The 12,833-nt window shown below is 40.9% G+C and overlaps 1 protein-coding gene and 1 pseudogene across 7 annotated transcripts in view; one reads left to right on the top strand and one right to left on the bottom strand.

Moving 5' to 3' along the window:
- The window catches only part of UGGT1 (UDP-glucose glycoprotein glucosyltransferase 1), a 168,407-nt gene that overhangs the window by 44,592 nt on the left and 110,982 nt on the right, over positions 1-12,833 (bottom strand). For all 7 annotated transcript variants that reach the window (XM_006102841.3, XM_014468153.2, XM_023744168.1 and 4 more), the window contains 4 exons: positions 11,600-11,695; positions 6,330-6,432; positions 5,520-5,599; positions 4,052-4,241 (listed from right to left, as the gene is read on the bottom strand). In XM_006102841.3, the coding sequence (XP_006102903.2) occupies positions 4,052-4,241; positions 5,520-5,599; positions 6,330-6,432; positions 11,600-11,695 (469 nt within the window). The remainder of the gene's footprint in view (positions 1-4,051; positions 4,242-5,519; positions 5,600-6,329; positions 6,433-11,599; positions 11,696-12,833) is intronic.
- On the top strand, positions 8,080-8,987 carry LOC106699528 (annotated as a pseudogene).

Below are 12,833 nucleotides of genomic sequence, written 5' to 3'. Positions count from 1 at the left end.
TTTATCCAGCAAAGCTATCATTCAGAATTGAAGGTCAGATAAAGAGCTTCACAGATAAGGAAAAGCTAAAGGAGTTCATCACCACCAAACCAGTATTATATGAAATGCTGAACGGTATCCTTTAAGAAGAGGAAGAAGAAAAAGGTAAAGATACAAATTATGAACAACAAACATGCATCTATCAACAAGTGAATCTAAGAATCAAGTGAATAAATAATCTGATGAACAGTATGAACTGGTGATTATAATAGAATCAGGGGCATAGAAAGGGAATGGACTATTCTTGGGGGCGGGGGGAAGGGGTGTGGGGGGTGTGGGAAGAGACTGGACAAACATTGTGCACCTATGGATGAGGACAGTGGGGGGGGTGAGGGTGGAGGGTGGGGTGGGAACCGGGTGGAGGGGAGCTATGGGGGGAAAAAGAGGAACAACTGTAATAATCTGAATAATAAAGATTTAATTTAAAAATATTAAAAAAAAAAAAAAGAGGTAAGCCTCCACCTGCTCACCAAGTCTAGGCCCTGAATGTGCAGTGCAATGCAGAGAAACAAGAGAAAGCCTTGGGGGTGTGTGTGTGGGAGAGATCAACCAAAGAACTTATATGCATATATGCATAATCCATGGACACAGACAGTGTAGTGAAGGCCTTGGTGGGGGCAACATGTATGGGGTGGAGCAGGTTAATGGGGAAAAGGAGGGGGACATCTGTAATACTTTCAACAATAAAGATAAATTTTAAAAATAATCTATAATAAAAAAAGTGTAATATGCTAATTAGACCAGACAGCCAAATGACCTTCGGATGTCCTTCCGGATGACCTCCTGGACAAAGCCAGGGCTGCGAGGGCCAAGCCCCTTGCACGAATTTCGTGCATCAGGCCTCTAGTCTATATATATATATATATATATATATATATATATATATGCCTAAGTGACCATTCGACCATTACCTATGATGCGCACTGACCACCAGGGGGCAGACGCTCAACACAAAGGCATGGAAACATGGAACAGACTGTTGAATCTCAGAGGGAAGGGGGAATGGGGAAGGGCGGGAAGAGATTAACCAAAAATCTTATATGCATACTAGAGCCGAAACCAGCCGTTCAACATCCCCTGAAGGGTCCCCGATTGCGAGAGGGTGCAGGCCAGGCTGAGGGACCCCGCCAGTGCATGAATTTGTGCACCGGGCCTCTAGTAATAATAGAAAAGAGCACAAAAGCTCTGAAGATATGGAAGAAACCTTGTTTTGCATCTCATTCTCTACCTCCTTGTACTGCTCTTTAGTGCTTCTTGTGGCTATTTCATAGCCTCTTCAACAAAAGCTGGTTCCTCAGGAGCAAGACTATATTTCCTATTTCTTAAAAATATGGTGGATAGGCCCTAAGTGGTTTGGCTCAGTGGATAGAGCGTCGGCCTGCGGACTGAAGGACCCCAGGTTCGATTCTGGTCAAGGGCATGTACCTTGGTTGCGGGCACATCCCCAGTGGGGGTTGTGCAGGAGGCAGCTGATCGATGTTTCTAACTCTCTATCCCTCTCCCTTCCTCTCTGTAAAATATCAATAAAATATATTTTAAAAAAATATGGTGGATAGGATTGGGGTGGGGAATAAGGTAAGTGTGCACACAAAAATACTCTTCCCTAACTCAGTACCTAAAGGACCCTTCTTAAAGAAACTAGACTTATTTAACCTCATGAAAAAAAGACAGAAATCCTTTGGTGGCTATTTTTAAGTTACTGATCTCCCAATTCCCAAGAAAACAGAAAATAGAGAAAAATCAGTGAAGCCAAAAGCTGGTTCTTCAAAAATATCAACAAATTGACAAACTTTTAGCTAGAATGACCAGGACAAAAAAAGAGAGAAGAGCCAATTTACTGAAATTAGCAAGGAAACAGGAGACATTGCTACTAAAACTAAAAGGCTATATTTGCCCGGGTGGGAATGACTGGGGGGGGTGGGGGGGGGGAGTATCAATTGGGGAAAAAGGAGACATATGTAAAACTGTAGACAATCAAAAGAATAAAAATAAAATAATAAAATAAAAAATAAAAAGGGAAAAGAAAAGGCTATATGAAAATGTTATGAATAACTGTATGCCAACAAATTAGATAACCTGGTAGAAAGATAAATTCCTAAGATATAAAAACTCTGAAAACTGACAAGCTAAAACAGAAAATCTAAATAGGCCCATAACAAGAGATTGAATTAGTAATTTTTAAATTTCCCAATTAGGCAAGAAAATTAAAGAAATCCAGTTTGGAAAGAAAGAAGTAAAATTACCCCTATTTGAAGGTGACATGATCATGTTCAGGCTTGTATATACTAAAACTACAAAACATTATTGAAAGAAATTAGAGACTTAAATAAATGGAAAAACAGCCATATTCATAGATCAGAACACAGTATTGTTAAATGGCAAATCTCCAAATCTAGGGATTTAATGTAATACCTATCAAAATCCCACAGCCTTTTCTGCAGATATTAACAAGCTGATTCCAAAAGGCAAAAAAAAGCCAAAATAAACTTGAAAAAGAAACAAAATTAGAAAACTCACACATACCCATTTCAAAACTCATTACAAAGCCATGTGGTATTAACATGTGGTACTGGCCTAAGGATAGACACAGATCAATGGAATGGAACTGAGAGTCTAGAATTAAATCTTCACATTTAGGATTAATTCATCTTCAACAAAGATGCCAAGACCATTCAGCTGGGGAAAGATCAGTCTTTTCAATAAATGATGCAACTGAAAATCCACTGAGAGAATAAAGCTGACACCCTCATACTACACACAAAAATAACTCAAAATGAATCAAAGACCTAATATAAGAGTTTAAAATTTTGCAAGTCTTAGAAGAAAACATAGGAGCAAATCTTTGCGACCTGGTATTAAGCAATGGTTTCTCAAGTAGAACACCAAAAGCAAATACAACAAAAGAAAAAAATAGGTAAATCAGACTTCATCAAATTTAAAACATCTGTGCTTCACAGGACATTATCCAGAAAGTAAAAATACAACCCATGGAATGAAAAAAACTTATTTGCCAATAATATATTTGATAAGGAACAGTATCCAGGCTATATAAAGATCTTTTACAATTTGACAAAAAGACAAGCAATTTTTAAAAATAGGCAAAATATTTGAATACAGATTTCTTCAAAGATGGTATGGGGGGGGGGGAGGGGTTGGGGGTTAAGGGGGGGGGATGAGGACACATTTGTAATACCTTAACTAATAATAAAAAAAAAAAGATGGTATACAGATGACCAACAAACACATTAAAAAATGCTTATCATCATTTGTCATTGGGTCAGGAATGGAAAATGGTATAGTCACTTTGGAAAACAGCTCAGCAATCCTTCAAAAGGTCAAACAGAATTATCATACAATCTAGCAATTCCACTTCTAAGTATATACCCAAGAGAAATAAAAGCACATCTATAAAAATTTGTGCACGAATGTTCATAGAAGCATTAATCATAATAGCCAAAAAGTAGAAGCAACCCAAATGTCTATCAATGAGTGAATAATTGACATATGGTCTATCCATACTATGGAATATAATCTGGCAATAAATTATCTGGCAATGTGCTAATATATGCTACAACAAGGATGAATTTTGAAAATAAGTTAAGTGAAAGAAGGCAGTCCTAAAAATATGATTCCATTTAGATGAAATGTCAGAACAGGCAAATCCATAGAGACACAGTAGTGGTGGCCAGAAGGAACGAGAGTGACTGCTAACGGTTATGGAGTGTCCTTAAGGGGGGACGGAAACATCCTGTAATCAGGTAGTGATGCTGGTTACAGGACTCTGTGAGTATATGAAAACTACTCAACTGTACATTTTAAAAGTGTGAATTTTATGGTATGGGAATCAGATCTCAATGAAGCTATTATTTTAAAGAATATAATTGTGCCTGAATATTGACATCTCAAAGGCCTGCCTAGACGGTGATCCAGTCTATTCAGTCAGGGACTATCACCACTACACCTAAAGCAGGTTCTACACATGATTAACACTTGGACGCAATAACATTCTTACCTCTTCTAAATAAATGTTATCCAGATCATATGGCGTTCTGACAGACTCTACCATCCAACTCTCAGGTGTGTTCAAATTCAGAGTGAACAGAGGAGACTGTGGCATATCCAAAAATTTGGCTATTGGACCCTTAGCAAAACTATTGTCTGAAGTGAAAGAAATCTCTGGTTCTAAGACATAACGGTAAAAGCTGAAATTAAAAGAAAAGTGTTAGTTTTTTAAAAAAATACAACCACAGCCCTTGAGATTACAGGTCTCCATAAAGGTAAACTGGCTTATAACAAACAGATTTGGAAGGTTTCCTTCCAGATTGGGAAAGTGTTTCCAAAACTGTTTCTTGACCTAACTAGCCACCTGTGGTTGTTGAAGATGCAACGAAGAGCCAGAGGAATAGGACCGAGAGGGAGGCCATCCCTTCCTGTACTGCTGTGGGGGCTGCTCATGGGGTTGCAGGCATTTCCTGAGTGTTTGCCTCTCTTCAGTGAGAAAAACTCATTTTTATCTTACAAAGTCCTAAATGGTGACTGGGTTGTCAGATGCACCCTGAAGACACTGTATGTAATAATTTAAACATTTCTCCTGAACAAGGGCAATGGTGGGAGCTGGGAATTCATTTGTCTCTTTCAAACACTGTTTAAATTCACTTAGAATCAGCCCTAGCCAGTTTGGCTCAGTGGATAGCGTGTCAGCCTGTGGACCGAAGGGTCCTGGGTTTGACTCTGGTCAAGGGCATGTTACCCCAGTTGCAGGCTCCTCCCTGGCCCAGGCCCTGGTCCAGGCTCATGCAGGAGGCAAGCAATCAATGTTTTTCTCGACTGGGAGACCGACCAGCCAACCTCCTGCATCCCCTCCCCCCAGCCGGCCCCCACCGTGCACTGGTAAATAAACAAACTCACTTAGAATCTAACCTATAGAACACAGCATATTTGTAAATTAGAAATTTCCCACAGCCCCAACATGTGTCATACTATTACTATTAACTGCTTTTTGTATCTTTTTTCATAAGGACCATTTCAAAGCTCAGAGAGGAAGCATGCCCTCCTTTTGAAGATGCACACAAAGGAGCCTCCGTAAGTTCCTCGGACATACATACTCCCACGTGAAATAACTGCTCTTATTTTAAGATAAAAAAGCACAGACCAGTCTTTTCTCAACACGGCGCAGAGAGGTAAATTTAAAAGCTACATTGATCAAATGTTCTAAAATTAGAGAACTGTATAATTCTGACCAATGAGAGAGATAGAGATAGAGAGAGAGAGAGAGAGGGGAGCACAGCGCAGGGAGTGTGGCTAGTGCCACAGAAGTGCACCCACACCCACACCCAGAGAGTTCCTACAATTGCTGATTAGAGCGGGGAGTTAGCAAACCTAAGCATTCAGTAAGTGATCTTTTCAAATATGACAATCCATCTATAAACCCAGCTTTTAGATGTTTGTCAATTGTTGATTTCTTAAAGAGCTTGCTTTACCTTTTTAAAGGCATGTCAGAAAGTTTAGATTGACAGTTCATAAATACTCTTAGATTCATGTTGATCAGCTGAGTTAACACCTAAAAGAGCAAACCAGATGACAAAACATAAATTTATCTCTTGATACTAAAAGACAGAACATTTCTTAATATCACAAGAAAAGAGACACACTCTAGCGCACAATCTAAATCACACACACACACATATGCCATGGCCACTGTAAGCCACTGCCCCTACGCAGGTATGAAGCAGCAGCATTTTTAAAGATCCCTCAGTGCAGCTTAGATACTATGGTATGAAAACACATGCACACAAATACCCACAACAGAAGGTCAGTTCATTACACTTCATTAAAACTTTATCTTTAAAAAAGAAAACCACAACATAAAACAAGTTGAAGCAACTGTCTTTAAGGCAGAGCTCTTTTAAATGTTCTCAAAACTGTCATACCTTATACATATCTAAAAGACATGCTAGTTATAAAAGGGAAAATGATAAAGCAAACCTTTTTAGCTCTTCACCATAAATTACAGTATGGCATAATCAATTTAATTCAAAGACATTTTGCTCTAAATAAGGATAATTTTTTTCTTCATTACAGGAGCCAACCAATCAAACCTGTACCAGCTAAGGTTACGAAGCTATTTGCAGAGCCGTTGCCACTCTGCATGAAGACATCAGCTCGCCCAAGATGCCTTATGGGGTTTCCAATGCCCTCTGAGGATAACTAAGGGACACTGACGGCCTCAGAGTAACAGGGCATGCGGTCGCTTCACAGAAGGATATGTACCGCCTCTGCGCTGTCCATACCAAGAGCAACGGGGCCAGCCTCTGTGATTCTCTGGTGACAGGGTCAAGGATGGCCACGACATCAAAGTACGTCACTCCTTCTTTTGGCCTCAGTTTAATTGCACTACAGAGATCAAAAGATAAAGCATTAATCTGGAGGAAAACAAGAAACAAAGTTAATTTGTTTTTGCCACAGGGGTTTGGAGGGGCAGGGGGTAGGGCAGAGTCCAATATAATTTATCAGTCCTCTTAGCATTTCAGAAAAACCTTAGCTCTAGAACAAGGCCACCTGTTGGTGAGTAGAGCAAACGTCAAAGAACACAGTGGTTCACCAAACTTGATGTACAGGGGAGTCACCTGGGGAACCTCATTTCAGTGGATATGCCGTCAGAAGTCTGGGCTGGGGCCAGAGAACGCATTGCCCACCCTCTCCCCAACAATGCGCGCCACTGGTCCAGGGACACACTTTAGGGCAAGGATGCACATACCCGTAATTCAGACCTCCGTTCTTGAAAAAATAAGTAACTTCTGATATAAAGCAAATACTAATACAAACCCAATAAAAAGAATTCCTCTAATTATAATTTGTATCATAACAAAATCTGCAATTAGGGCATTTTAATTGTATAAGGCTCATGGAGAAAGGGGTGTTCTAGATCAGCGGTCGCCAACTGGTGGTCCGCGGACCACTGGTGGTCCGTGAGGTCCAAAAGGTTGGCGACTGCTGTTCTAGAGAAAAGAGTTCTTGCTCCGGATTCCCCATCTTGGCCATGGAAGGGTCAGCCAGGAAACATGCTTTCTGTGGCAGCGAATAGGTCAGAGTTATTTCCTCAAAGTATGGAGTGATGAGAAGATGGATGCCAATGGGAAAATCCAAACAGGGTCTGAGCAAGGAGACAGAAGTTTCACCCACTGGCAACGTAAGAATTCAGGAGGCACACAAGTGAGGAAGGAGAGGGCCTCATTCTAGCCTGGAATCATCAGTCTGCTCACATCTGATCTCCCCAGGGCTGGGTGAGCGAGCACAGGTCAGCCACACCACTCTGCTCAGGCGGGTGCGTCAGGCCCTGGAGGGCAGGGTGGGCTCTCTACCTGAAGCTTCCCTACTGCATCTAAGGGGCGATGAGGATGTACACATGCCCACTCGGGCAAAGGCCACATACACCAACTTAGGGGATCCTCCTAAAGACACGTTACTATTAAATCTCACCAGGAGCAAACAAGCCAGACTGTGAAACATTCCACACAACCACTGGTCTGCACTCTTTAAAAAGTCAGTCATAAAAGACAAAAAGAAAACAAAGAAAAAAAGAAGGAGCAGGTAACTATTTTAGATTAAAGGAGACTGATCAATACGAAGTAACGAAATAGCTGTAAATGTCATTACTAGGGCGATGGAGAGATTTGAGCTGTGCATTATTTAATGTGACTGTATCAGGATTAAGTTGCTGGGGCATGCTAATAAGGCCTGTGGAAAGACTGGTACTTGGGTGAGACATGCTGAAGAACTTAGGCATGATGTGTAAGGATGTCTGAAACATGGTTTCAAGTAATTCAGAAAATATGTGAGCGCACATGTCTGTATGCAAACATACAAATATAGTTTAGATGTACTATACACACACACAGATGAGAGATAAATGTGGCATTTGTTAACAATCGGTGAATCTAGTGCTCTGGGGCCGACCACTGGCGTTCAGCTGCAAGGAGACGCCGTCCAGCGGAGCCGGTCCTTCTCCGAACCGCCCGCTGGGCGTGTGGTGGAGGGGCAATGAACCCAAATACCCGGGCAATGGACAGCCAGGGATGTGGCTGACACATGCATTGGGCATTGGCTTGCTTCAGATTGTCTTACTCAGTATTCCCTTCTTCAGTGTTCTGCGGCATGGCCTCAACACATGTTATATGTAAGCTGGGATGTATGTGTTTTTGCATGCTGTAAAAGGAACACCTTTTGAAACTCCTGGCCAGGGTAAAGCAAGGCTCCTAACTCCTTGGGAACAACTAGACTATGGAGTACAGTTTACATCTTCACGCAAGTTTTTCACAATTTCTCCAATAATTCTGTATTTTCTGGCAAGTTGCTATACGAAATATGCTCTAACTCACTTCATGCTGAACACAGCTTCTCTCCTGAGTGTGCTAGTTCCCAAAGTGCCACAGCTACATGGTGTTTGGATTTTGGAATTAACAAGTATTGAAAGGCTTTGAAACTGAAGGAAAGCGTTTACAGCTACTGAGTCACCTATAAGGAAGGAGTGGTCAGTGAACTGCACTGCTCCCATGAGAGTGTGAAATGAGAGGTATTTACGTTGGAGAGCCTAGTGCTGGTTCTTCATATGCTGTTTGAAGTGCAGATTCTTACTGGAGGTTGCCTGTGCTTAATGCATCTAGTACCTTTCTCAAGAGAGGCTTTAGAGGGAGGCTGGGCAGGCCCAGCTTGTAAGTTAAATGGCTATAAAATGAGGGTGTAGTAGATAAATCCAAGGAAATAAGATTTATAAGAAACTAAGACCAGCTTAGTTTATAATGAATGGGCATTATGTTAGGAGAAGAAACTTTCCAATCATTCCGTCATGGTCAGTTTAAGCCAACTTACATGTAAACCAAAATCATCTCTTACAAGTCTAATGTAGATTGTTTTTATTGCCATATATATTCCTCTTGTGCTGTATAAGAGGATATATGCTCTCTTGTTTTTTATAAGCCGATTCCTACCTTGTGAGTGTACTTTTTTTTTCTCATTTTGCTGGCTCAACATTGTATGTTGAGGGATGAGATCATTTTCACATTGATTAAGTTACTGAGTTCATGAAGGTCCACGTTCACAACTGACTGACGATAGAAGATAGTTAGGCACCTTACAAACAGCCTCTGAATCAGCCTTCTAATTTTTAAACAAAATTGGGTTTGCTGCCTTTGCAGACCCAAGGCTGCTAAACCAATTAAGAAAATAATTTATTTCACAGTTCAAGTATATTTTAACTTAAAAGTCGCTGCTCATTTTATTGAGCAATCTAATTATTTAGGTCTGCCATTCTTTAGAGAAGGAAATACAAAATGGACAGCTATATAGCCAACTTGTGGATTGGCAGCAACTGCTTCTCCAGCACTAGTACCAAAGTTATTAGTGCAGTCTTTTCCAGCAGGTCTGCAGTTAAAGATAATACCATCTTTCCTTCGTCCTCCTGCTCTCAGTCCTCATACTGTCCCCAATATTTGGACTTTGAGTACATGAGTCTTCACGTAGGTAACCCAATATGGTAACTGTTTCCAAAGCAGCAGCATACGGAATTCTTGTGACTAGAGAAGCTCCCTATAGTTGCTGACATTAATTGCAAGAAGTAACTATATACAACCTTGAGAAGTAAATATTTCCAAAAAACAAAGTTCTGATATGGGATAAAACTGAGAAACCTAGTAATATTTGTAAACAAAATTGAATGAAAAATTATAGACCAACTTAAAATCAATTTTTTTCAATAAACTGACTTTTGGGGAAAATGATCATTGTTTTATATTTCAAAAGTATTGACTTTAGAAATCAGCTGTGTGACAATGCCTTTTTCTGTCTTTTCCCATGTATTTTTCTCCGTATGTTTTTAAATACTTCAATAACATTTTTCTTTGGTGTAGGAAAAAAAAAATTGGTAAATCTAGGTTAAATATATTTGGGTGTTCACTGTAATAGTCTTTCAACTATTCTCTTGGTTTGAAACTTTTCCAAATAAAAAACTGGGGGAAAAAAGAAAGGACATCCTCATAATGCTAAACTCATTTTTATTTTATTGAAAACAAAACAGTTTTCAACAAAAGATAACAAGGAAAGTGTTCTAACAAACTCTGTTTCTTTTTGAATATCAGAAAATTACAATTGATCCATGTAATTAAATGCTTTCTGTTTTCTGAAAGGGTGCAGTCAGAACTATTTCAGATGGATTTAGAAATAAATGTCAACTTTTAGACAACTGAGATCTATATATAAGTTTTACATATGAATATGAATACATATGAGAACCATATGCCAGACAAATTTTCCAGTCATGTAAGAACTTATACACAGACTTTATATGAAAAATAGATGGGTCTGAGGCAGTGGTCGGCAAACAGTGGCTCGCGAGTCACATGTGGCTCTTTGGCCCCTTGAGTGTGGCTCTTCCACAAAATACTGACTTCTGCGCATGGGCCACGAAGTTTCAATCGCACTGTACATGCGTGCCTGCACGTGGTATTTTGTGGAAGAGCCACACTCAAGGGGCCAAAGAGCCGCATGTGGCTTGCGAGCCGCTGTTTGCCGACCACTGGCCTGAAGGAAAGTCAATCTAAGACTTTCGTGCTCGCGAGGTGCTGCCCGCGTCTGCGGCTTCGGCTGCGGCTGCGCACTGCCTCGGGCCCAGCTGCTCTCAGGCATAAACTCAGAGAGAAATGGGGCCCAAGTGACAGAAATGGTTCTGCAACAGTGGGAGTCAGCATTTGCTCAGGAAGCTTTGGGAGACATTGTTTACTATCGTTAGCCTGACGTTGGAGCAAAGCGAACACGATGAGTGTGGTGCTTTGGAAAGAATGAAAGCTGCCCATGAACTCGACTCGCCCTGTCAAGAAGCAACTGAAAGCAATGAAGCTCCTGCAGAGGATCCAGGATTGTCGGCAGATCTTGTTGTGAAGACGGAACCAGTGAGTGAAGAAGCAGGAGAAATAGACAGTCTACTGGGCAAGGAAAATGGAGCCCCCGAATAGAGCAGATGCGACACCGTAACTAGCATCTTAAGTTCGTGGAGGACAGGACGTAGCTCATTTAGTAACACCAATGGGAAAAGAAACTACTTACAGCAACGCTCCTGGGAGAAAATGCCCTGGACTTTCTAATGACTGCAGATACCACAACATGCATCTTTCTCTCAACGCCCTATGATTTTCAGGCGAGGTTACAGTTATAACATTCAGAATTCCTGAAATTATCTGTGGTAAAATCCAGTTATAAAAATCATGTACTTCAAGGATAACATTATAATCTTAAGCCTTATATAACATTGTAACTTTCAAAATATGTAGTGATCTTTCCATTGGATATAACCAGCAGTGGAGAAAAGTTTTGTTAGTTGTACAGTGTCTGATGACAAACAAAACTATGTTAATTTTACAATATACTGTATTTGCTGATGCTATTTTTATACAGAAAAGCAACAGCCTTGTAGGAAAACAAGAAACAGTTTAGTAATAAAACATTCAAGTTCATTAAAAAAAGAATTTAATATTCAAGGATACACACAAATTCAATGTTAGTCCCATACCTGTGTCTGTCTTCAAAAAACTGGTACTCGATTCTTGTGTCTCCTTTTGGTTGAGCAGACAGGAGAGCATCCACCTTCATGACCAAGTCACTTGCCCTGAAAGATGTGGTTGGTAAAGATTCAACATCTCTTTAAGTTGAAAGTTTTTCCAATTATTGCTGAACATAGTATAATCAGCCAGAGTAGTGAACCCAACAAGATGGCTTGAAGAAAGTATGAACTTTGTACCAACAGGCATGAGAAAAGTACTGACTTTGAGAATGGTTAGTTTTATAACTCTGGGGAAGGTACTGATTTTTCCTTATGTGAATGGAGATGATATTTTGCAAGTGGTTGTACGTCGTTCTATGAACCAGGAGGTCACGGTTCGATTCCCAGTCAGGGCACATGCCTGGGTTGTGAGCTCGATCCCCAGTGTGGGGCATGCAGGAGGCAGCCGATCCATGATTTTCTCTGATCACTGATGTTTCTATCTCTCCCTCCCTCCCTCTGAAATCAATAAAAATATACTAAAAAAAAAAAAAAAAAAAAGAGGGCACCACGATCAAACAGCCCGTAGCTGAGCTTCCAAAAGCTGAGAACAGTCTCGTGCCTGCAGGCCTGGTCACACATGAAAGCTGTGGCTGTGATGAAGGAAGGGTGCGCTCCAAGGTGGAGCAGCATGGGTATCAGTGAAAAGACCTAGGCGGGCAAGGTAATGCTAACAGTGTTAGAACCAATCATTTGGCAGCCCCATAACTACCTTATCTCCCTAAATTCACCCAGGACAGGCTCAGCGCCATCTCTGGTTAATGAAAGGCAAGGCTTCCGGGCAATTCTATACTAGTCCACAAAGACTCCAAGGGGCTACCCCTAAACCCCAGCAGAAAGAGGAAGGGACCCATGAGCACACACCATACCAAGCCCCTGCCTATGCCCATGACAGGGTGCCTCAAGTCATGGGCACCTCCTGGCCTGCATCAGGGAACTGCTCAGGGCGTCACTTCAGAGCCACGGAGGTAAAAGGGTACCTCTTGATCTGTAAGGAAAAAAGATCCCTTGCCATATCACCCAAGACTTGGCAAAGAGACTATTTGGCAACTACTGAAGTCAACACCTCACTAAGACATGCATCTTGAATTCTACAGCATGATGGTATTATGAAAAAGATGAATAAAGCTCCAGAACTTTTAAATTTTATATCCTCCACTACACAACAAAGAACAATATCAAAAGAGTGAAAGGGCAACCCACG

The sequence above is a fragment of the Myotis lucifugus genome, unplaced genomic scaffold (genome assembly GCF_000147115.1).
Source record: "Myotis lucifugus unplaced genomic scaffold, Myoluc2.0 scaffold_433, whole genome shotgun sequence".
Classification (NCBI taxonomy): domain Eukaryota; kingdom Metazoa; phylum Chordata; class Mammalia; order Chiroptera; family Vespertilionidae; genus Myotis; species Myotis lucifugus.
The sequence above is the reverse complement of the archived record's forward strand: the minus strand, read 5'-3'. Positions and strand labels throughout refer to the sequence as shown.